Genomic DNA, 24,626 nt, shown 5'->3' with positions numbered 1-24,626 from the left:
GTCGCCACTGGGATGCCCTCCCTCCAATGCCCTTCGGGGGAAGAGTCACTGGCTTGTTGTTGACTCTCTATTGCGCACTTGTGCAGTTGGGCTGTACGCTACTAGCAATACTCGGCCCTCATTCAGGGGGGTTGCGGTTGGTGGGTGTCCCTTTGGTTGATGCCTGGCAATGTGGTTGGATTGATTTCCTGCCTGTTGGGCCCTGTCCGGGGCCTCCCCCGGGTAGGGCCACAGTGTCACCGGACCCCCCCGTCTCAGTTTCCAAGGTGTTACGCTGCTATATTATTGTGCTGGGGGACATGAGGGATGTACTACTAACTTTTCTCAGTCTCCTCCAATTTTAAATTTCAGAAGGAGATGAGGTCCTGGTCCACACCTGCGGATTACCTGGTTTGGGGGGACCGTTGCTGTTCCTGTCCTTGTCCACTTGGTCATACTTCTGACCTAGTCTAAAATCAAATATACTCTGGATTTAGCCAAGAGAAATTTATTTATTATTCCAATTGGACTCTTAATATCTCACCCGGCACAGCCAGAAGAGGACTGGTCACCCCTCTGAGCCTGGGTCCTCTCTAGGTTTCTTCCTAAAATTCGACCTTCTTAGGGAGTTTTTCCTAGCCACTGAAATTCAACACTACTGTTGTTTGCTCCTTGGGGTTTAAGGCCGGGTGTCTCTGTAAAGCACTTTGTGACAACTGCTGTTGTAAAAAGCGCTTTATAAATAAATTTTGATTGATTGATTGATTGGTTATATATTGGTCCAGTTGAGGGTTGTGTGTGTATGTGGGGAGGGGTTATATATTGGTCCAGTTGAGGGTTGTGTGTGTATGTGGGGAGGGGTTATATATTGGTCCAGTTGAGGGTTGTGTGTGTATGTGGGGAGGGGTTATATATTGGTCCAGTTGAGGGTTGTGTGTGTATGTGGGGAGGGGTTATATATTGGTCCAGTTGAGGGTTATGTGTGTATGTGGGGAGGGGTTATATATTGGTCCAGTTGAGGGTTGTGTGTGTATGTGGGGAGTGGGCTATAGTCAGTTTGGTTCCAGGGGGATTGTTCATTAGAGTTAATGCTGTAGGAAAGAAACTGTTCTTGTGGCAAGAGGTGTTGGTCCTGATAGACTTCAACCTTCTGCCAGAGGGGAGAGCATGGAATAGTCCATTTCCAGGGTGAGCGGGATCAGCCCCAATCTTTGCTGCTCACCTACTGGTCCTGGAGGTGTGTAGATCGTGTAGAGACGGCAGATTGCAGCCAATCACCCTTTCTGCAGAGTGGATTATGCACTGCAGCCTGCCCTTGTTCTTGTCAGTGGCTGCAACGTACCAGGCAGTCATGGAGGAGGTCAGGATGGACTCTATGATGGCAGTGTAGAGATGCACCATCATAGTCTTTGGCAGGTTGAACTTTTTCAGCTGCCACAGGAAGTACATCCTCTGCTGTGCTTTCTTTGTAAGAGAGGTGATGTTCAGCTCCCATTTGAGGTCCTGGGTGATGGTGGTGCCCAAAAGGCGAAAGGACTCCACAGAGTTGACTGGGGAGCCACCCTGGGCGATGGGAGGAGGGCAACTGGGCCTCCTGAAGTCCACTGTCATCTCCACTGTCTTTAGGGCATTGAACTCCAAGTTGTTCTGACTGCACTTGTAGGTGGACTCATCTCCATCAGAAATATGTCCAGTGACAGTGGAGTCATAAGCAAACTTTAGGAGATTAACAGAGTGGTGACTGAAGGAGCAGCTGTTGGTGTACAGGGAGAAAAGTAGGGGGGACAGGACGCAGCCCTGAGGGGAGGGGTCAGACAAGTGCCGCTGATGGTCAGGGGTTCAGACAAGTGCTTCCCCAACCTCACATGCTGCCTCCTATTGGACGGGAAGGTTGCGATCCACCTGCATTTGGACTTGGGCACTCCCAGTTGGGTGAGCTTGTCTTGGAGCAAAGCGGGAATTATGGTGTTGAATGCGGAACTTAAGTCCATAAACAGGATTCTGGCGTAGGTTCCAGTGGAGTCCAAATGCTGGAGGTAGAAGTGAAGAGCCTTGTTGGCCACGTCGTCCACAGACCTGTTGGCTCTGTAAGCAAACTGTAGTGGGTCTAGTAGTGGGTCGGTGATGGTCTTGAGGTGGTACAGCACAAAGCTCTCAAATGGCTGCATTACCACAGACGTCAGGGCGACGGGTCTGCAGTCATTAAGTCCTGTGACCCTTGACTTTTTGGGGAATGGGATGATGATGGAGGATTTGAAACAGGCTATAATGGAGCATATCTCCAGTGAGGTGCTAAAAATGTCAGAAAACACAGCAGAAAGCTGAGTGTGGGAAAAATTGTGCTTATCTACCCTTTCAATTAGACTCCTTTCCATTTGATAAATGTCTAGCATAGAAGCCTCTCTTGAATAATGCGACAATCAGGCCAAGGTGTTAGAGGTCCATTGTTTCTACTGTCCCCAATGTCATGTAACTCTGCGACTCCCTTCCTTCCGTCTCTTGAATAGTCAGTTAACGTCCCCCTCCAGGATTGAAAGTTCCATTGTAGTGGTAGGGGTGGGGATGACTGGGATTGTTGACTGTGAATGCGCCCCGATGATGGGGGCTGTTGCTGATGGCTGAACACACAGGGAGAAGGTATGTTGTCCAGACTGCCCTTTTGTCTTTCAAATCTGCAGATCTTAATCAGGTTGCTGGCAAGTCACAGTCGCAATTTAACCATATCCAGTTTTATATGTAACAAGCCCGCTCAGTGGTGTTTTTATATGTAAAAATTGGTCGGGCACAAACCATTTCAAAATATAGGATACATACCAGTAAAGCTACAAAACTCCCTCTTGCTACTGATGTGTTTATTTAACACATCAACAAACAGGGTGGCTCCACAAAACACTTTTAACTACAGAGCGGCTTGCTTCTACCAGGTGTTGTAGTACACATACTGGAGAGAGAGAGACCTTCTTGTGTAATTGCTCTCCTTCTCTCACACACACATGTAAAATTACCAATATTATCACTGTCACATTTACAAACCTAAATTAGGAATGCAACCAAGCTCAGAACCAATGTGCCTACAGGGCCATACATGAACAGCAATGAGCTCAACACCACTGAAGGCCACAACGAAGTGGAAAGACAACTTTTTAGGGATACAGATCCATTCTATGACAACAACCTTAATAGATAAGCATGGACACACTGACATTCCTCACCATCTATATCAATCGATCCTGCACAAAAAGATGACCAATGCACGGACCAGCACCACAAAGGCAGGCTGAGGGCTCACTTGAAGAGAAAGGTGGCACGGCGGTTCTTCCTCAAACTTTTCGATGACTTTGGGAATTAAGTCGTGTAGCTGCTGAATCAGCTGGCTTTTGATGGACAACATGGCCTATGCGTTGAGTCGCGGCTGTCCCATGGTATTGCGAGTGAAGGTTTTTACCCTTTTCAAGGTGGAAAAGTTCCTCTCTGACTCGGATGTCGTCATAGGTGTTATGATAATTTTCAGCAGAGTAACAGTCTCAGCAAAAGCCTCCTCTAGGTTGTTCTCATGGATGAATCTTAACAGAGACAGGGCCGTCTTACCAGTGTGATGCTCAGTGTGGCGGTACAGAGTGGTCAGCTCAGACTTCAACTTTTCCTTGTTTCCTAGAGGCCATAGTTTAATAGCACAGTCAAGCTCAGATGTAAAGAATGACAGGACAAATTGTGGGAAGAGCGAGCTGTTATCCAGCTTGGCAGCGATCAGGTGGTCACTTTGTGAAAACCTCTGCTCCACCTGGGAGATGACTGTGTCGCATGCCTCCTTCATCACCGGCGCTGTGTTGGTTACTCTTCGGCCTGGCTCATCTGTTCCATCATGAACGGCGGCAGCCCATTCATCAGTTTGCTTCCGTTTTGCTTTCTGGACATTCTCATTGAAACGGCTGAGCACACTGCTAATCCCAGATGCATCAATTCTCCGTTTTTTAGAGTGTTGTATAAAACACCAAGAAAAAAATTCCAGCAGCTGCAGAAAGGCTCGGCCCCGGAGTTTTTTGAAAGGCCGTATGCATCACTTATGTTGGCCTCATCCCATCCTGGTTGTGTGCGTATGTCCTCCATACACAGGAGCAGCGGGGGCACTATTTAAGTCGAAATCAAAAGGCTAGAAAAAAAATTTACATTTAGAGTGACACACAAGGGGAGATATCATCATGGTCATGGATTAAGAGAACTGCAGTGATTTATTTTAGACAAAGAACATTTAAATTTTACATTATGGGCGGGAAAAGCCAGCGAGGGCTTCCCACATGCGCGATTCATTTTCAGTCTGGACGCGGAGGAGTTAACATCTCCTGCTCTGACCGCCTGTGAGTGCTTTCTGATGGGGGAGGGGCCCACGGAGGCGCCCGCTGCTCGTTGAGAAGAGTAAGAACAAGTCTCCAATAACACCACAAAAAGTCGCTAGTCGCTTTTTAGAAAAAAAGTTGCTAAGGGGGTCTGAAAAGTCCCTAAATCTAGCGACAGAGTCGCTAAGTTGGCAACACTGTACAGCCGCACCATCATAAGTCTGAGCGATCAGCTTTTCTGAAGTCTCGAATCGCACATAGTCTCGAAAATGCATCTGAATATTCCAGGACTCGTCGTGCCCCTGCAGTGCGGTTTCACATTTTCCACACAGTATAATACATGTTGTGATCCAACTGAGAACGTACCTGTTTTCCTCCACCTGTTTATTATGCTGCTCAATGGAGCGCCTGTATGCACTGTCAACTTGGGCTGTGACCTTTACCCTTCCAAGTAAGACCAATGTCACAGCATTGTCCAGATGACTCCTGCTGCTCTCATGTTTTGCAATCCTCTCAGAATTTTTTTTCAAATCTATGGTACTCGACCAAGTACCATCTCAACCAAATAGCAGACATGGAAAACAGAAGAGTGCCTTCTTTTGTATGATAAACATTAGCCACTTTTTCTTCAAAAACCAGTCCACGTTAAACCCGCGGTTACTTTTACCAGCAGTTTGAGTGATGACAACATCCCGTGGCTGATGGGCACCAAGTCACTTTACTTCAAGTTTCCCCTCCAAATTAAGGGTTTCAAACCGGTGCTCGAGGATGAAAGCCACTTTATTCATTTTCTCAAGTTATCTGGCGTTTGTGAAGCTAACAAGCTAGCTACGACAAACTATCAGCAGAACACAGTCTGAAGTAGCAAGGCATGGACCAATGAACATGAAATAAAATCCTAACACAAATCAAATGCAATTTAGGAAGATGCTATATTTATAGATAATAAATTATAGGAAATAATCTTCGAGAAATAAAAAATAACAATTCAGTTCTTTCTGTTGACCAGTCGCCCCTGAGTCCTCTTCTCTAACCACTACGCTATTTAACAAGGGTCAGTCGGTCGGTCACTCACTCACTCAGTCAGTAAGAGACATTTGCTCTTCTTGGCCAGTTCCGCTTACGCAGTTCGGTAAAAACCCAGAGGAGGAAAAAGTATTTGTGGGTCTCTCACAGGGATAACAAGTTGATTTCATTATATTATTATACAATACAGAGGCCCATTATTATACAATTGTGGCTTTAATTACAGACTCAAAATGTCCAGAAACAAATAACTTTTCAAAACTTCTCAAACTCGTCAGTCTGTATTTGTTGAGAAATGAAGGCTATTCCATGGGGGAAATTGCCAAGAAACTGAAGAGCTCGTACGACGCTGTGTACTACTCCCTTCATGGAACAGCGCAAACTGTCTCTAACCAAAATTGAAAGAGTGGGAGGCCCCACTGCTCAACTGAGGAAAAGGCTAAAAACAATAGTGTCTAGTTTGACAATCAAACGCCCCATAGGCACTCAGCTGGCAGCTTCTGTTTGTCAGGATTTCAGGATAGTTTGCTGTAGAATTTTTACAAGACTCGGACGGATACAATTAATTTTCTATGAATAGCCTCAAGGAGTTGTTGACAGTTGTGCAAAACATCTCGGAAAGGCAGCGCAGCCGTTTGACCTGTTCTTGCGCGTCAAGAAGTTGGGCCACGGTCAATAGTATGCAAATCAATACGGCTGACAGGCATATATCCAATTATACTATTTCATAAACAAGAGATGGTCTTTCTTGTCGGTCCTTTGTTGTACTGCAACGGTACGTGAAATATTTGTTCCATGTGAAAAGTTCTGCTACCAACTAGAGGAAAAGCAAATTATAGTGGGGGACAAGCGCAATAATGCTTGGAGGATGGTGGCAGAGATTATTAGTGTCTCATATGAGTTGTATTAGTTAGTATTGTGTTAATATAATGTGCTGAGTTTATTTAGCAGTATGTTTTACAGATACCTGTTGCATGCTAGCATAGTGATAACGTAACTCATGATAACGTAAGTTTTTATTTTGCCCATGGGTGACAAAATTTTTTTTTATTTGGCGCGAAGTCACCTGTAAACGCACCGCCTTGCCCCAGATGAGAAAGTTGTTAACACAGCCCTCCCTGCCGAAAAACAAACACCCAGAGCGGATACGCCCATAAGACAGCGCGTTTGCAAGCGAATTCGCCCCGATCTGCTACCAACTAGAGGAAATGAGCTTGACGACAGGACAGAAAACATAATCAATTTGACTGTTTTCATGAAAGTCAGAATTAAATTAAAATTGACATCGGTGTGAGGGGCAAACACCTCGTAGCAACGTAGCAAGTCGCAGCAAAGGAGAATTTAGAGTGTGCGCGCTCACGCAAAGTGGGACGGGACGGGTTCCTGCACAACACCTAACAGAGACTTTTAACTTGAAAACGAGCAGGATATACCTATTTCCGGTTAGTTTCGCGTTCAGTTAATCTAACATTGGGTTTGCTTTTAACTCTGAGAGGGCTGGAGTTTTGAATAAATCTACGAAGACTTTTTTGGAAGAACGGGATCCAATTTTAAATCGGTGAGTAAAACAAGTTATTGCTTATCAAACAAATGCAGTTTTTTAAAAATGTTTTTATACTCATTTGAGATTTCTCTTTCATTGATAAATAGAACTAAGGCATAGGCTACAAGCTTTAGCTTCGATTGTGGAATGTTAAATACGTCTAGAGAAAAGTTAATTACGTTAAAAAACGCTAGTAATCAGCGGTCCATATTCAACTTGACAGAACTGCAAAATAGAATGGGCAAAAATTGCTGTGTCCAGATATGCAAAGCTGGTAGACTTATCCAAATTGACTCATAGCTGTAATTGCTGCCAATGGTGTCTCTATCAAATACTGACTAAATGGGTGAATACATACGCAATCAGTAATAATTTGTAATTTAATTTAGGACAATTTGTAGATTTTACTTTTTCACTTAGACATTAGGAAAACAGTGTATGTTGAATAAAATCCATTTTTGTTTAAACTTATAACACAAAATGTAGAAAATCCATGGGGTTAATTCTTTTGAGAGCCACTGTAAGTAATTATTTCACGTGCTAATATTGGTTTTCTAACATTGTGTTTGCCACTAAGCTAGAATAATACTTATCTATCCAGAGCCTGCCGAGAGAGAGTTGGAGATTTTCTATTAAGAATCAAGTAATAACTATTAAGAATCGTTCATGTCATATTTGCATATATTTTTTTTACATGATATATATGCCTGTATATATAATGTAAATATAATATATCTATATCTATCTATCTCAATCACATCTATTTATAAACCCTTTTTACAACAGCAATTGTCACAAAATGCTTTTACAAAACACCCAGCCTGAAACCCCAAGGAGCAAACAACAACAGTGCTGAATTTCAGTGGGTAGGAAGAAACCTGGAGAAGATCGAGGCTGGGAGAGGTGACCAGTCCTCTTCTGGCTGTGCAAGGGTGAACATTTTAAGAGTACAAGTTGTAATAATAAAAAAATGCAGGCGACAGGTGCATTCCTTAGATCTAAAAGGATTTACAATGGAGAAGGAGAACTGATCCAGTACAATAATATAGTACTGTGGTCATATCCAGGGGAGGCCCCCGGACAGGGCCCAACACGCAGGAAATCAATCCACCCACATTGCCAAGCATCAAACAGAGTGACTAAGAGCACTGCAGTAATCTAATATAGAACTAATAAAAGCATGGATTTGTTTTTCTGCATCAGTTTTTGATAAAAATCTTTTGCAAGATGAAAATAAGCAACTCTTGAGATATATTTTATATCTTCATCAAAGAAGAGGTCAGGGTCGAGTGTAACGCTGAGGTGTCTTTTCTCAGTTTGTCGGTATACGACCGTACAGCCGTCGAGGTTCACAGTGAGATCTGCCTACAGAACTCTATAGCCGCGTTTCCACCAAAAAGTACCCGAAACTTTTGAGTCCCAGGAACTGCTATTCAAAAAGGGTTCCTTCAGCCCACTGTTGTGTGCGTTTCCACCGCGGTCTGAAGACCTGCGAAAATAAGGCTAATTAGTCCGCTGCCGTATGCACCACACGCCATACAGTGACAGACCGGCATCTTTATTATTTATGCGGCACTGCAACACCACAGCAACTAGGGAGGAGATTCAAGTTGTGTTGGTCATGATTTATTGGTTTGTAAATGTGGTCATTGAGTCAACGGTGGAAGAGTCGAGCTGTAGTAGCAAAACAGGTTCAAAATCCCCAAAATGCTAGTGGAATACAAATAAAGAGAGCGGATTTTGCCAGTTATCGCGGAGATTGGCCATGAGATGACTGATGAGACGGATTTTCGCCATCGTGCACAAAGAGAATGGTAAGATTTAAATTAGTAGGCCTTTATACGTTTAAGTAAATCACAAGTGGGAATAATGTTACTGTAAACTACAACTTATTATTGGCACCTTTTGTGTGTTTCAGATATGCGAGTACTACAGAATGCGTCGTGTTTCTCCATCCGTTTGGGTACACAAACGGTGGGAAACTGTGGTTTCAACTTTCACAGAGGCCTAGTGGATAAAGAATTTAAGGACACGTTTCTGTCCCTGTACCGTCGATTGCAACCATAACTGGGGTGACATGACGTCGTCGTGTCCCCATTCCAACAAGGATCACCAGTGCACTGTGGAAACCTGCAACCAACTCAGTACAGGAGCATTTCCCATTTGGAGTCGGCATTACAGCAGTGTGTCACTCTACACAATTTCTGCATACGTTGAGATTTAATAAATATTTCTGCAGTGAGCAAGACAGTGTGTGGAAGTTCTTCTGTTTTCAGATTTACACAAACAGCCACTATACACACGTATTTGGTTCCACAACTATTTATTTATCTGCAAAAATGTAGGTGCAAAACACAGTAATCTGGGTAGTATTATTGAGCATTTAGATATGGCAGTAACATAAGTAAAACAGCAGCAATTGGTAGTATTATTGAATATTATACATACATGAGTGTAATATACTTATGGATGGTGGCATAGCACACTACAACTATGTAGTGAGAATCATAAAAATATAGCAAGAACATAAAGCAATAATATACATAACACTGTACATGGTTAACATAACACAGAATCTTCCGCCTGAGACTCGAGGAATGCCAACGCCTCCTTATTGCTCTTTATGCGGCTCTCCTCAGCCTGCCTCTTTCCTCAGGTTAGCAGCTGCAAATACTGGTCCTGCTGCTCCTGTCCTCGCTGCAGACCGGTCCGGTTAGCGTCATTCATGTCCCTCAGTGCGTCAAGGAAGTCTGTCTCTTTTCCTCTTTCCTAAGAAGAAAAACAAACACACCACAATAAATTAATAATACACAAACATCGTCGGCATAGCCAACCGCAGTTTTGAAAAATATCTTGTACCGAGTAATCATTTGATCAAGTTGTTAATGTTAAGTGATTATTAGATGCATACAATGTTAACTATCATGTCATTAATTATTTCTGAAATTCCAGTGGAAATATTACTATTTTCAGCTAGTTGGTTAGCGACATGGCAAAAAAATACGACCCCTATTATCGGCCACCGTTATCAGCTGCCTTACTATTTTGTCCAATAATTTTTCATTTCCTCTTTATTTGTGTTAAAAATGCCTGATCACTGTTTCAATTACGTGTTTACTTGAACGTTTTAGCTACTTTCATGCCTTCTGGTGAAGAAGGGGGAAAAAGTCAGATCACTGATAACAGCCTACGTGATGATGTCTGGTCTGTCGCGCAAGTCGAAGTTCACGATTTGCAACAAAAATGTCCATACATTAAACCTCCATGCATTAATGTTTCAAATAGGGGGTGGCTGATTATAGGGGACGTTAGCTAGACAAACATCATTTATGTTCCTGTAGCTAACGTTGGTTTTTGTCTAGAGGAACAACAGCATGACATGTAGTATTCAATAATCCTGACTTTTCCAGCATTTAACAAGCATCATGTAAAACATTGTGATTTACCTTAAACCGACTGGTTATCCAGTCTCTGTGTCTTCCACCACGGCTTCCAAAACGCAGCAGCCGAGTCAATCGTTGCCACAGCGCCATAGAAGGCCGACCTTTGACCCAGCAATGCATGTAGACGGTCAAACTATTTGCTCCGCTGGTCAGAACCGTTTCTGTTATTGTGATCCTCGATCTTCTTGTAATCTTGTTTTCATTTTTAAGCTTCTCACGGCACTGTTTCCCGGTGTGAATAATGGTCAGCGCACCTAACTTGTAGGAAATTTTCGTGTACACCTTAGCATTACGAGTCTCCGTTTTGAAATCTCGCTGGATTTGATCGTAAGCATAAACACTCAATTAACCTATCGCTCGATTTCCTCTCCATACTGTTATTTAATTTTTTTGGTAAGCAAAATAAACTCCTTTAATAACTCCTGTACATTAGTCTGCTGAGGACATTTAAAAATGGCAGTTGAAAACTGCGAGTAAACTCTACTACTACTGGACCAATCATACATTTTCAGCACTGCAAACCCCACCCCAAAAGTTCCGGTACTCTAGGAGAGTCCAACCTCCCGAGCAGGGACTGTTTTGGGGGTAAAATGCAGTTGCTAGTTCCAGAGCCTTGTTCCTACGTTGCAAACACAGCGAGTTCCTGGAAAGCTTCCTAGTTCCTGGGTATAGTTCCTGCGGTGGAAACGCAGCTTTTCTTCTCCAAAGATCTGGAACACCAGGTGTAGGCCATCAGCCCCACCTTCCTGAGCTCACCTGGAGAGGTGTGAAACTCAGAGCAAACTGCGGTGTAACTAAATGCATGATATTGTGGACATTTATCTGTAGTGTTTTGGATTTTCTCTGTTCCCCTTAAAGGGCAGAATAGACTGATATGCTTAATTGTACTGTATGGGTTATGGGTCAAACTTCACAAGGACATTGTAGAAATGATTGTCCTTGTTGCATGTCAGACAACAGCTGGCAGCAACGCCCTGTCCATTCGATAATTTTGCATTGATTAAGTGGGACAATCCCTGTCCTTTGTGTTCATTGTGTTTGCCAAGGTAAAGTACTGCTAACCACTATTTGGGGGAGTGTTTTAGATATGTCTGATTTTAGGATAAATAGGCATGTCTCCAAACAGTTATTTGAGTTTGTCCTCATTAAAGAGACCTCCCAACACATTGTGTTGTATACATATTTAGGATTTTGTCATTGTTAAAGAGACCCCCCGACACGTTGTTTTGTAGTCATATTCAGGTGACTATCTTTAACAGAAGCTCCTAGCATACCTTTGTGCTATCGTGTCTTAAATACTTGTGGTATAATTAGTAAACTTTTAGGCTAGTTGGGAGGACGTTGAATTGTTTTGGTATGTAACTGTTTTCTATTGTAACTTTATTACTTGATTTGAATAAATTGTGTTACTTTGGAATATAGATTACTACGGCACTCCTCGTTCAACTCCATACTCAAGCTCAAGGCTACTGGTAATTACACACACATATGTCTAAGCGACCCAACTTTGAGTCCCTGACTCCTGGAATTCTCTAAGCAGTTTGGTTAGGCCCAGGAACACATGACATTCTAGTTATCCCTGAGTCGTTGGGCATAATTAACTTTCTGTTAGGCCCAGGAACATATGACATTCTAGTTATCCCTGAGTCGTTGGGCATAATTAACTTTCTGTTAGGCCCAGGAACATATGACATTCTAGTTATCCCTGAGTTGTTGGACATAATTAACTTTCTGTTAGGCCCAGGAACATATGACATTCTAGTTATCCCTGAGTTGTTGGACATAATTAACTTTCTGTTAGGCCCAGGAACACATGCCCGTGCACTCATTTCCCTAGCCGTCCCCCAGTAAAGTTCTAGTGGCATTTCATAAATGTTATTTGTCTTCAGGAAGGCATTCAGTTGTTGGGAAACCCCTTTTTTTATAAGATTTTTGAGAGGAATGGGAGGTTTGATATTGGCCTATAATTGTTAAATATGTCTGGGTCCAGATTAGATTTTTTCAGAAGAGGCTTAATTTACGCTATTTTTAGTGAGTTTGGTACACATCGTGTGTGTGTGTGTGTGTGTATAAATATGTGTATATATGTGTGTGTGTGTGTGTGTGTGTGTGTGTGTGTATATATATATATATGTATATAATAAATATATTTATTTATGTGTGTATGTATATGACAGGGTTGAAGAAGAAATGCAGCGGAACAGTGACACAGAGAAAATGGATGAGGACTCTGTGAGTGAGCAGAGTTTTAACTCAACCTACAGAGATTTTTTTGGAGAAGAACAGGATCCACAGTCAGATGGGTAAAATAATTTGCTTATCAAACATATGCAGTTGTTCAAATGTTTGCATTCTCATTTGAGATTTCTCTGTCATTGGTAAACAGGACATGGGCCTAGGCTTCAAAGTATTATCTTTGACTGCAACTAAAGTAGCTAGATATTAGCTAATCATTTTTTGCAGAAAGTTAAACAAGTCAGCAGAAAAGTTAATAGAATTTTAAAACGCTATTAATTAAAGGTCCCTTTCCAACTTGATGGAGCTTGAACAATTTTGCAAAGAGGAATGGGCATAAATTGCAGTGTACAGATATACAAAGCTGGTAGAATTCACTTTTCCAAATAGACTCATAGCTGTAATTGCTGCCAAAGGTGCCTCTACCAAATATTGTCTAAAGGGGTAAATGCTTCTGCAATCAATAATTTCTATTTTGTATTTGTAATACATTTTTGAACAATTTGTAAATTTTCGCTTTGACATTGTGAAAACAAATAATGTTGATCAGTGGCAACATGGAATTTAATAAATTTAATGTTGCAACACAATAAAATGTACAAAGGTTCAAGGGGGTGAATACTTTTGAAAGCCACTATACGTACAGTGGATATAAAAAGTCTACACACTGTTCCAAATTTGTCATATTGCGAGGACATCTCCTATGCACAGCCCTCTTCAGATCACCCCATAGATATTCAATTGGATTCAGGTCTGGGCTCTGGCTGGGCCATTCCAAAATGTTAATCTTCTTCTGGTGAAGCCATGCTTTTGTGGATTTGGATGTGTGCTTTGGGTCGTTGTCGTGCTGAAAGGTGAACTTCATCTTCAGCTTTCTAACGGACGCCTGGAGGTTTTGTGCCAAAATTGCCTGGTATTTGGAACTGTTCATAATTCCCTCCACCCTGACTAAGGCCCGGTTCTAGCTGAAGAAAAACAGCCCCAAAGCATGATGCTGCAGCCACCATGCTTCACTCTGGGTATGGTGTTCTTTGGGTGATGTGCTGTGTTGTTTTTGCACCAAACATACCTTTTGGAATTATGGCCAAAAGGTTCAACCTTGGTTTCAACAGACCATAACACATTTTCCCATGTGCTTTTGGGGGACTTGGTGTTTGTTTTTGCAAACTTCAGCCAGGGTTGATGTTTTTCTTTGTAAGAAAATGCTTCCGCCTTGACAGCCTACCCTATAACCTATTCATATGAAGAATACGGGAGTCTGTTGTCACATGTAGCACACAGCCAGTACTTGCCAGAAATGTCTGCAGTTCCTTTGATGTTGCTGTAGGCCTCTTGGAAGCCTCCCTGACCAGTTTTCTTTTTGTCTTTCCATCAGTTTTGGAGGGAAGTCCAGTTCTTGGTTGTGCCATGTTTTCTCCACTTGATGATGACTGTCTTCACTGTGTTCCATGGTATATCTAATGCTTTGGAAATTAATTTGTACCCTTCTCCTGACTGATAACTTTCAACAATGAGATCCTTCTGAAGCTCTCTTGCAGACCATGGCTTGTGCTCTGAGATGCAACTAAGAAAATGTCAGGAAAATCCTACTAGAACAGCTGAACTTAATTTGTGATTTATGAGTCACTTTAAATGATGGCAGGTGTGTAATGACTTCTATTGAACATGAGTTTGAATGTGATTGGTTAATGAACACAGCCACATCCCCAGTTATAAGAGGGTGTGCACACTTATGCAACCAGGTATTGTAAGGTTTTTATTTTTCATTGTCCCCCCTCAAAGATTTGTTTGTTTTTCTTTTTTTTCTTTTGTTTTTTTGTGTTCTCCAGGTAAGTGACGCGCACACACACCCGGCCATCCACGTGATGTAAATGAAAATGTGATTGATCAGACCAGGCCACCTTCTTGCATTGCTCTGTGGTCCAGTTCTGATGCTCACATGCCTGCTTTCAGCAGTGGACAGGGGTCAGCATGGGCACTCTGACTGGTCTGTGATGCACTGCGTTCTGACACCTTTCTAGCAGTACCAGCCTTAACCTTTTCAGCAATTTGAGCTACAGTAGCTCGTCTGTTGGATCAGACCACACAGCCAGCCTTCATTCCCCATGTTCATCAATGAGCCTTGGCCGCCCATTACCCTGTCGCCAGTTCACTACTTTTTCTTCTTTGGATCACATAGATACTGACCACTGCAGACTGGAAACACCCCACTAGGGCTACAGTTTTGGAGATGCTCTGACCCAGTCGTCTAGCCATCACAATTTGCCCCTTGTCAAAAACGCTCAGATCCTTTTGCTTGGTTATTTTCCCTGCTTCTAGCACATCAACTTTGAGGACAGAATGTTCACTTGCTGCCTAATATATCCAACCCACTGACAGGTGCCATGATAAGGAGATCATAAGTGTTATTGACCTCACCTGTCATGGTCATAATGGTGTGTGTGTGTGTGTGTGTGTGTGTGTGTGTGTGTGTATTTATGTAATGACAGTTTTGACAGGGTTAATGAAGAAATCCAGCAGGACAGTGACATGGAGAAAATGGATGAGCACAGTTTTGACTCCACATACAGTGATTTTTTTGGAGAAGAACAGGATCCATCTTCAGATTGGTGAGTAAAATAATTTGCTTATCAAACAAATGCAGTTGTTCAAATATTTGCATACTTATTTGAGATTTGATAAATAGAACTGCGGCATAGGCTTCAAGGTATTAAATTCAAGCAAACTAAAGTAGCTAGATATTAACTAAACTTGCTAAAGTTGAATAGGTCTACTGAAAAAGTTCTAAAATCAAAACTAGTTCCAACTTGGCAGCGACGTGTTTCTCATTAACAAAGGCATGTAAATAATACATGTGGGGAAAAGTGTATATAATACAAAAGTAAAATTGATTCTCAAATCCAAAAAACAATATTGTTTTTGGTAGTATATGTTATGCACTCCAAATCGCCAACGTGGATTGTATGGAATCTCAATCCAATTGAGAATATATGGAGAAAATAAAAAATTGCGGTTCTTGATTGAGCTTGAACAATTTTTCAAAGAGGGATTGACAACAATTGTGTGTCCAGATGTGCAATGCTGGTGCACTTCTCCACATAGACTCAATGGTAAATCCTACCAAAGCTGCCTCTACCAAATATTGAATAAAGAGTTGATGTAATCAGTATTTTCTATTTTATTTTTCACTTTGACATAGTGAGTTTTTATGTTGAAGAGTCAGATTAAATACATTTCAGTTTAATAACTTTAGAAAGTTCCAAGGGGGTGAATACTTTTGAGAGCCAGTAACTCATTCACATTCTAATATTGGGTTTCTAACATTGTTTGCCACTAACTTAGCCAGCCAGAACCTACAGAGGGAGCATAGCAGATTTCCTCAACCAATTTCACATGTTGGTTTCTAATAGTAAAACTAAAAATAAAATGGTATTCTGAAAAGAATAAAACAGAATTGGCCCAAAAATAAAACAAATTTTTTAGGGCCCTATATGTGCTGCTTTCACAGTATGCCTTGTGCCAATGTCCATCTGCACTGTAAAGGGCTGACTAATGAGTTTTGAAGCATTTGGCTGAATCTGACCAGATAATGTAGCCCTAAAGATTTCTGAATTCATCCCGCTGCTTTTGTCAGTAGTCATGTTATCAATAAATACCAGGGAACCAGTTCAATTGGCAGCCATACATCTCCAAGCCTAACTCTACCTCCACCAAGCTTCAAAGATGAGGTGGTATGCTTCGGCTCATAAATAGTTCCTTCCCATCTTCATACATTTGTCTTCCCATTGTTCTGGTACAAGTTGATCTTTGTCTCATCTGTCCATAGGATGTTATTCCGGAACTGTCATTGCATTTTCAGATGTTTTTTGGCAAATCTCGTCTCGTTTTTTAAGCTTACCAATTGTTTACATCTTATGGTAAACAGTCTGTATTTACTCAGGTAATACTCTTAAAACAAATTCAGGGATATTAAGCACAAACATTTACTGTACATTTGCTGTAGGTATTACTTTGCAAATGCTGCATTTAATACTGATTTGTAACTTGTCACACACAGTGGCACGGTTGGTAAATGTCTAATTAGCCGGTATTTGTTGGATTTATTTTGGTGCTATTAACCCTTTGACGCATACGATCACTAGTCAGACCGCGCATTTATTTACTCACATTTAACTCAAATAGAGTTTATAACTTTATTTCCTCATTTTAATTTTTTGAAGATCTACACTATGATATTAACGAGGTAGCAAGCGTTCAAATCGGGACAAGAAGTGTTACTTATGTACAAACAGGCAGCCAACACTAGCAGTCATATTTTTCTAAAATAAAAATATGACACAAAAACGAATTATATTAGCGACTTGAACATCTTACCATATCCTGAAAGAGCTGATGACCGGTCAAAATATTTGTTTGAAAGCTTTCTTGAAGTTACTTTACACGTTTGTGGGCGCTGCTATGTTTGTTTACCAACCGAAGATATGGAAAGGTGATAAGATGAGTAACTCTGGGGGATTTATTTACATTTGCTCGTCTTTCAGACAGGTTTTCCGTATTAGGAAAACTATGATTTGTCCCTCCTCAATATGTCACTGTAAACATAACTATGTAATTTCTAGAATATTTATAACAGCATACTAGCACGCTGATTATAGACACTTAATAACACGTTTTTAAGTTTCACAAGATTGCGACAGCCACCCTTTGCCTCACAATAGTTTGGTCCAGTCCTCAGCAGTGGCACATCATGCAGATCCTATAACTACTGTGCGTGTGTGAGAATCTTAGGGAGTGTGTCGTTGGAGGCTGACTTTCAGTAACTACCTCAAACAAAGGATATGTTAGACACTTCTTTACTTCTATCGCTCAATACAATAGGACACATTTATAACTGTCCCCAATCTTCAGGTCACACTTTGTTTGCTAGCGGTTAGTTGATGTTTGCTAGCTAGCTACAGTAACATCAACCAGTTTTTGCAGCTGTTTTAATGAGAAGCTTGCAATGCAATGTATGTAGTGTTTCTTATCTGGCAAGGTGACTGTGTTCGTGTCAACTGTCCAATAGGCACTCAATGCACATGGATAACGTGGGGGTTAATCTAGTCAGTTGTTTATGTTGGTAGGCTCACACACTCAATGGCTGAATTTGCAGAGCTACATTAGCAAGCGAACCGATGGCGCAAACTAAAACAGTACAGGTGCTGGTCATAAAATTAGAATATCATCAAAAAGTTTATTTATTTCAGTAATTCCATTCAAAAAGTGAAACTTGTATAATGTATACATTAATTCCACACAGACATATATTTTGAGTGTTTATTTCTTTTAATTTTGATGATTATATCTGACAACTAATGAAAACCCCAAATTCAGTATCTCAGAAAATTCGAATTTTACTTAAGACCAATACAAAAAAATATTTTTAGAAATGTTGGCCAACTGAAAAGTATGAACATGAAAAGTATGAGCATGTACAGCACTCAATACTTAGTTGGGGCTCCTTTTGCCTGAATTACTGCAGCAATGCGGCGTGGCATGGAGTCGATCAGTCTGTGGCACTGCTCAGGTGTTATGAGAGCCCAGGTTGCTCTGATAGTGGCCTTCAGCTCTTCTGCATTGTTGGGTCTGGCGTATCGCATCTTCCTCTATAGATTTTCTATAGGGTTACGGTCAGGAGAGTTTGCTGGCCAATTCAGAACAGGGATACCATGGTCCTTAAATCAGGTACTGGTAGCTTTGGCACTATGTGCTGGTGCCAAGTGCTTTTGGAAAATGAAATCTGCATCTCCATAAAGTAGGTCAGCAGCAGGAAGCATGAAGTGCTCTAAAACTTCCTGGTAGACGGCTGCATTGACCTTGGACCTCAGAAAACACAGTGGACCAACAACAGCAGATGACATGGCACCCCAAACCATCACTGATTGTGGAAACTTTACACTGGACTTCAAGCAACGTGGATTCTGTGCCACTTCTCTCTTCCTCGACTCTGGGACCTTGATTTCCAAAGGAAATGCAAAATGTACTTTCATCAGAGAACATAACTCAGCAGCAGTCCTGTCCTTTTTGTCTTTAGTCCAGGCGAGACGCTTCTGACGCTGTGTCTGTGCGTGGTGGTTCTTGTAGCACTGACTCCAGCTGCAGTCCACTCTTTGTGAATCTCCCCCACATTTTTGAATGGGTTTTGTTTCACAATCCTCTCCAGGGTGCGGTTATCCCTATTGCTTGTACACTTTTTTCTACCACATCTTTTCCTTCCCTTCGCCTCTCTGTTAATGTGCTTGGACACAGAGCTCTGTGAACAGCCAGCCTCTTTAGCAATGACCTTTTGTGTCTTGCCCTCCTTGTGCAAGGTGTCTGGTCGTCTTTTGGACACCTGTCAAGTCAGCAGTCTTCCCCATGATTGTGTTGCCTACAGAACTAGAACTGAGAGACCATTTTAAAGGCCTTTGCTGGTGTTTTGGGTTAATTAGCTGATTAGAATGTGGCACCAGGTGTTTTCAATATTGAACCTTTTCACAATAGTCAAATTTTCTGAGATACTGAATTTGGGGTTTTCATTAGTTGTCAGTTATAATCATCAAAATTAAAAGAAATAAACACTTGAAATATATCAGTCTGTGTGGAATGAATGTATACATTATACAAGTTTCACTTTTTGAATGGAATTACTGAAATAAATCAACTTTCTGATAATATTCTTATTTTATGACCAGCACCTGTATGCTTTATGTTACGCTAGCTAGCTACAGGCGTTGGCGTCTTACTGTCACATTTTCTTTGTTGTCAGTGGTTACTAGGAAGACAAGTTGAGGAGATGCAAGTCAAAAGAAAAATGGTTGGAGGAAGATAAGTTTCGGAAGTGGTTGGCGCCGACAGGAAACAAGTACAAGGCAAGGTGCAACTGGGTGGACCTAGACTGTGATATTGAGAAGAGAGCAGCAGAGCTACGCCACATGTCTTGAGGAGAGTTTGGGTGTTTTACGAAACAATGGTGCGGGGATATTGAACGGCTTATGTAGGAGCTGCACTACAGCCTTCGAGCATTCAGTTGCCATCAGCAGGCAAACCTTTAGGAATGCCCCTTTTGAAATAAACGACTGCTTTTAAATAAATGACTGCTGCTACACAACTCGCGTCCATTGGCAGGGTCCAAGCCTCACGTAACGCTGAGGTTCAGTTTTTGACCACCGACTTGTGTATTGAAATAATAAGAAATGGAATGATTTTTGTGGGCAGATTGTGTGTATTGACAAAAAAAATATATATACAAATAATGGTAACTCATATTGGCCTATTATGTAGGTTAAACATTTTACATATGCTTGTTTCAGGGCTTCTGGTGTTACTTTCTTCAGCCTATTTTTTTGACTGAATTGTTTTTGGGGGGAAGATGCCACCGGTCAGCTGACACCAACCTTGCTATGGTAAAGGTTGGAACGACTGGTCATTAAAGTGGAGAAGTATTGTTTTTTTTGTATGTCCCAATTCACCCCTAATAAAGACATTACCGTGAAGGAGCAACCTAATTGTGAAACACGTAAAAATATTTTACTTAAACATTATTAAAGAAAAATGTTCTTTGTCAGATCTTCTCCCGTTTTGAAAAAAACAGTTTGTGTAGCAGATAAAACTTCAGGTTAACGCAACACTGATGGCAATGCAACAAGTGTTGTTAAACCGTTAAATAAACCTATAGGCCTACTAAAGTAGGACTCAATAAATTGTCTCTCTATCTACACCGATCAGCCATAACATTATGACCACCTGCCTAATATTGTGTAGGTCCCCCTTTTGCTGCCAAAACAGCCCTGACCCATTGAGGCATGGACTCCACTAGACCTCTGAAGGTGTGCTGTGGCATCTGGCATCAAGATGTTAGCAACAGATCCTTTAAGTCTAGTAAGTTGCGAGGTGAGGCCTCCATGGATCGGACTTGTTTGTCCAGCACATCCCACAGATGCTCGATTGTATTGAGATCTGGGAAATTTGGAGGCCAAGTCAACACCTTGAACTCGTTGTTGTGTTCCTCAAACCATTCCTGAACCATTTTTGCTTTGTGGCAGGGAGCATTATCCTGCTGAATAGGCCAATGCCATAAGGGAATATCGTTGCCATGAAAGGGTGCACATGGTCTGCAACAATGACAGGGGTCAGCATGGGCATCCTGACTGGTCTACGGCTACACAGCCCCTTACGCAACAAACTGCGATGCACTGTGTGTTCTGACACCTTTCTATCAGTGCCAGCATTAACATTTTCAGCAGTTTGAGCTACAGTAGGTCTGTTGGATTGGACCACGCAGGCCAGCCTTCACTCCCCACGTGCATCCTGAGCCTTGGCCGCCCATGACCCTGTCGCCAGTTCACCGCTTTTCTTTCTTTGGACCACTTTTGATAGGTACTGAACACAGCAGACCAGAAACACCCCACAAGGGCTGCAGTTTTGGAGATGCTCTGACCCAGTCGTGTAGCCATCACAATTTGGCCCTTATCAAAGTCACTCAGATCCTTACGCTTGCCCATTTTTCCTGATTCTAACACATCGACTTTGAGGACAGAATGTTCACTTGCTGTCTAATATGTCCCATCCACTGACAGATGCCATGATAACCAGATTGTCAGTGTTATTCACTTCACCTGTCAGTGGTAATGTTATGACTGATCAGTGTATGTTTAGACATTTTCTGGGTCTTAATTGATATTTGTTGAGGTCTTAAAAAGCATAGAATTTGACTTTAAAAATGGTGCGAGAACCCTGCAAATACATTTTATCCCCTAATGTGGGGCGGGGGGTACATGGAAAAAGTGCTCTAATTCCATCACCATTTACCTGATTTGGATTTAAATAGCCTCAAATTACAGCTGAAAGTCTGCACTTTGAGCTCCTTTTTATTATTTAATTTAAACTGCAATATGCTGTGGTAAACAGCTAAAATAATAACGTGTGGGTGTGTGTAACGTTCTTTTTTTCTAATTCAACCCTCAGCCTTTTTTGATGATAATAAATTTTTTTGTGGCATATAGATTATGCTATGGTTTATCAATCCCCATTGCCTCTTTGGCCACACATTTAGTTATACTATTTGTATTCTAACTGAATTTCTCTTTATTCTCAACAGTGGATGTGACTCTGACCTTTTGGAGGCGACTCCTTCAACCCTTGTAAGTGCTTCATCCACACACAGAAAATCTGCCCCCGTCCGGCCATCCAGAGCCCAGAAGCGGGATAGGACACCAGCTGCCACCACCACTGAGGGTGAGGACCGCTGGCACACTGAGCTGGAGGATGATGTGATGCCACCTCCACCAGTATTTCGACCTAAAAGGAAGCCGGGACCTCAGCTGGACATGACTGGGAAGTATAGGGTCCTTGAACTCTTCCAGTTGTTTTTTACCTCATCAGTTCTTCTAACACTGGTGTCCAACACCAACAAGTATGCAGCTAAGAAGTATGCCGGCAGCAAAGGTGGGTGGAAGCCCATTTCCCTCAGCGACTTCTGCAACTACCTTTCCCTGGTCATATACATGGGCATAGTGAAGTTGAGAACCCTGAAGGACTATTGGAAGAGCTCAAAACTCTACCGGCTGCCTTTTCCTAAAAGTGTCATGTCTGCTGGTAGGTTCATGTCTATCACACGGGCACTTCACATCGCTGACCCTCAGGATGATGATGACAATGAGAAGAAGAGAGGCACAGCAAGCTTCGATAGGCTCTGCAAAATCAAACCTCTTTATTCCAGCATTGCAGAGGCCTGCAGGACCCATTTTCAGCCCACCCAGAACCTGTCTATAGATGAGAGGATGGTAGCCTCAAAGGCTAGAACTGCTCTGAAACAATATATGCCTAACAAGCCGACAAAATGGGGTTTCAAACTGTTTGTTTTGGCCGATTCAGCGTGTTCCTACACCTTCAATTTTTTTATTTATGAGGGAAAATCCATCTCAGCCAGCGGTAAAGGACTTGGTTATGATTCTGTCATGCAATTACTGGATTTGCCATTGCTAGGGACTGGCTACAAACTGTTTGTGGACAGTTTTTACACAAGCCCAGCCTTGTTTACAGACCTGAGGGAGCTGAACGTCTGGTGTTGTGGCACTGTTCGTCAGACGACCACCTTGTCCAGAAGAGCGGGTTATCCCACAACAAAAGTAAACGACATGCCTAAGAGGGCTGATAGGGGCACCATTCGATGGATCCGCAAAGACAGCCTGCTCTTTGCAAAATGGATGGATGCCAGAGAGGTGGTCATGTGCTCCAGCATCCACAAATCGTACAGTGGCAATCACGTCAATAGACGTGTGAAGGACGCTAACGGGCGGTGGGGATTCCAAAAAGTCCCCGTTCCAGACACCGTGAGTGACTACAACAAGTATATGGGAGGTGTGGACCTGTCGGACGCGCTGATAGGCTACTACAATGTTCTCCACAAGACAATGAAATGGTACAAGACCTTCTTCTTTCACTTCATCGACATTGCCGTGGTGAACGCATGCATCCTCCACCAGCAACTGGCTCAGTACCAGGGACAAGCCAAGTTGACACAACTAAACTTCAGAGAGCTGCTCATCCAGGAGCTTGCTGGCTTGGAGGCCATATCCCCTCCCCCAAAAAGCAACCCGCCTCGCTCTATTCCTGCCCCCACCACTGCCCCCACCACTCACCTGCCAAAATACAACAACGCTGACAAGAATGTGCCTCAAGGCCAGAAGGGCACAGTAGGGAGGCGTCGTTGTAGTCTGTGCCACAAGAAGACTCCCATCTTATGCGCAACTTGCAACGTCATGCTCTGCTTCACAGCAGAAAGAGACTGCTTTGGGGCTTGGCATAAGCAGAACAAACATGAGTAGACCACTGTGTCTAGGGTATTCTCAACAGTAAAACAGTACAGTGTGTCAATTGTTTTTTTCTGTTCAGACTCGGGACATTAGATCAGTGTTTGCTGCTAACGTGGCCCTCATTGTAATTACTTCAGATGTGCATTATTGGATCTGCATTGTTGTTGTGTTTCTTGTTAGTAACATTCACGTAGGGAATCTAATGACTTGACAGAAATTACCATATAGGCCTGATTTGTTGAGTGCAGCAGAGACCGTTGTCCTGGCAGGTTCTTCCATCTCTGCAGAGAAACTCTGAAGCTGTGTTAGAGTGGCTTTTGGGTTCTTTGTCACCTCCCTGACCACGGCCCTTCTTGCCCGGTTACTTAGTCTGGCTGGGCGGACAGATTTAGGAACTCTCTGGGTGGTTCCAAACTTCTTCGGGTTCACAATGATGGAGCACACTGTGCTTCCCCAGATGTATTATCCCGTACAATCTTATCTGGGAGGTCAATCGAGAGTTAGGTCATGGCTTATTTTTTGTTCTGACAAGCAATGTGAATTGTGGGACCTTTATATAGTTAGGTGTGGGCATTATAAATCGTGTTCAATCAATTGAATTTGCTTCAGGTGGACTCCAATTTAGAGCCATATCAAGGATTATCAAAGGAAACAGGATACATCTTAGCTCATTTTTGAATGTCAGTTTTTTTGTTTTTTTTGTCCAGAAACATGTTTTTGCTTTGTCATTTAGGGTGTAGATTAATGGCAAAAAGACATTTAATTGTATGTTAATTCTATAACACAATGTGAAGGGGTCTGAATGCTTTCCGAAAAAGCATTTTTAATTATACTTTTGGGGGAATGGAATGCCACAAGCAGATGAATACGAACATTTAAAATGTATCCCTCGACTGGACTGTAACTTTTAAAGGAAGAACATTTAGCTGGTAATATACAAAGTCATCTCTGCCTTTTTATCAGTGGCTGCAAACTTGTCATTGTGTCTTTGCAGCCGCTGTCTAACCAATGATATTTACGTTGCTGGTGGTTTGATTGTGTGACGCTGGACCAAGGGCATGCAGTCCCAGCAGTCCCCAGTGTGTCACCTCTTACAGCTGTCTGTTTGTAGCGCATGCCTGGGTTAGTGGAGCCTCCCAAGCAGGGGGGCGAGGAGTGTTGTATACTCACACGCGCGCACACACACACACACACACACACACACACACACACACACACACACACACACCCC

The 24,626-nt window shown here is 42.3% G+C and overlaps 2 protein-coding genes across 3 annotated transcripts in view; one reads left to right on the top strand and one right to left on the bottom strand.

The window, feature by feature from the left end:
* LOC105023684 (piggyBac transposable element-derived protein 4-like) overlaps positions 1 to 24,522 on the top strand; it is a 28,472-nt gene extending 3,950 nt beyond the window's left edge. Inside the window, exons 1-4 of one of the 2 annotated variants that reach the window (XM_010893077.3) lie at positions 6,466 to 6,897; positions 12,503 to 12,628; positions 15,050 to 15,169; positions 21,679 to 24,522. In XM_010893077.3, the coding sequence (XP_010891379.2) occupies positions 12,516 to 12,628; positions 15,050 to 15,169; positions 21,679 to 23,407 (1,962 nt within the window). In that variant the 5' untranslated portion in view covers positions 6,466 to 6,897; positions 12,503 to 12,515 and the 3' untranslated portion in view covers positions 23,408 to 24,522. Of the gene's footprint in view, positions 1 to 6,465; positions 6,898 to 12,502; positions 12,629 to 15,049; positions 15,170 to 21,678 lie in introns of those variants that run through there. The other variant, XM_034287359.1, reaches the window with a different exon arrangement.
* kcnd3 (potassium voltage-gated channel, Shal-related subfamily, member 3) overlaps positions 1 to 24,626 on the bottom strand; it is a 116,563-nt gene that overhangs the window by 16,050 nt on the left and 75,887 nt on the right.

This window comes from Esox lucius, chromosome 17 (genome assembly GCF_011004845.1).
Source record: "Esox lucius isolate fEsoLuc1 chromosome 17, fEsoLuc1.pri, whole genome shotgun sequence".
NCBI classification, from domain to species: Eukaryota; Metazoa; Chordata; class Actinopteri; order Esociformes; family Esocidae; genus Esox; species Esox lucius.
This window is presented reverse-complemented; position numbering and strand designations above follow the sequence as displayed.